General features: G+C 47.0%; 1 protein-coding gene across 1 annotated transcript; it reads right to left on the bottom strand.

The window, feature by feature from the left end:
• Positions 1-190: 190 nt before the first annotated feature.
• SARC_12871 (hypothetical protein) lies at positions 191-724 on the bottom strand (the record flags this gene model as incomplete). Its single annotated transcript, XM_014293013.1, has 1 exon — positions 191-724. Exon 1 carries the CDS (start codon positions 707-709, stop codon positions 191-193), a length of 519 nt encoding a protein of 172 aa, XP_014148488.1. The 5' UTR covers positions 710-724.
• Positions 725-842: the final 118 nt, after the last annotated feature.

Raw genomic sequence — 842 nt, 5'->3', positions numbered from 1 at the left:
GTGCTCACAATCTATATACTTATATATATAGATATATATATATATATATATATCATACACGCTTTCCCCTCCTCGAGAGAGCCCGTACTCAGTATGCAAACACCTTTCTCAACATGGGCCATATCCCAAGCAGATGCCATGGGAACTACGGCACATTTGTCGACAAGGTTAGATACACACGATACTCACATCACGTTTTGCGTACCGGTTCAAAGGCTAGCCTGCTCTGATAGACCTTGCGAGCCCCTTTATTCAGCCCTCGGTGTTTAGGCATGCGTGTGTGTGTTATAGCTCGCACCGCTGCTTCTGAGCGTACACTCTGATTCTTATTCACGACTTCAGGTTTCCTTTGGAGCTTGCCCATGTGCGCTGTTGTGCCCAAATGACCGTTGATCTTTTTCTGGATGTAAGCCCTGCCTTTATCTGTCTGTGTCCGTGCCTTAATCCTTGACTTCTTCCTGGGCGGCAATTCCTCGACATCGCTCCCTCTACCAGTGCAGCCACCACCGTCCAATGCGCTCGTGCTGAAGTCTAGAAGTTCGGTACTTGTAGGTCCTTTCCGTTTTGATATCCGCCCATTCTGTAGACTCGGGTTTCGCGAGTGTGGCTTGCCGTAATCAGCCTCCTCAGCTTGTTCTGCTGGGCTGTGGCTGTGTGCGTTGTCTTGAGCATGGCTTGAATCCTCTAGATTTAGATCCAGAGATGTCATCACACCTTCAACGTCTGTGAACAGTATACATTGAAATAAAAAGCGAGATTACGTCAGACACGGATCGAAGAAATCGAGAGAACCGCGTACACGAGGGAGACAAGCTCACTTATACACTATATATATATATATA

Source organism: Sphaeroforma arctica (genome assembly GCF_001186125.1).
Source record: "Sphaeroforma arctica JP610 unplaced genomic scaffold supercont1.2668, whole genome shotgun sequence".
Lineage (NCBI taxonomy): Eukaryota > Ichthyosporea > Ichthyophonida > Sphaeroforma > Sphaeroforma arctica.
Note: the sequence above shows the minus strand (reverse complement) of the source record. Positions and strands in the feature narration are given on the sequence as shown.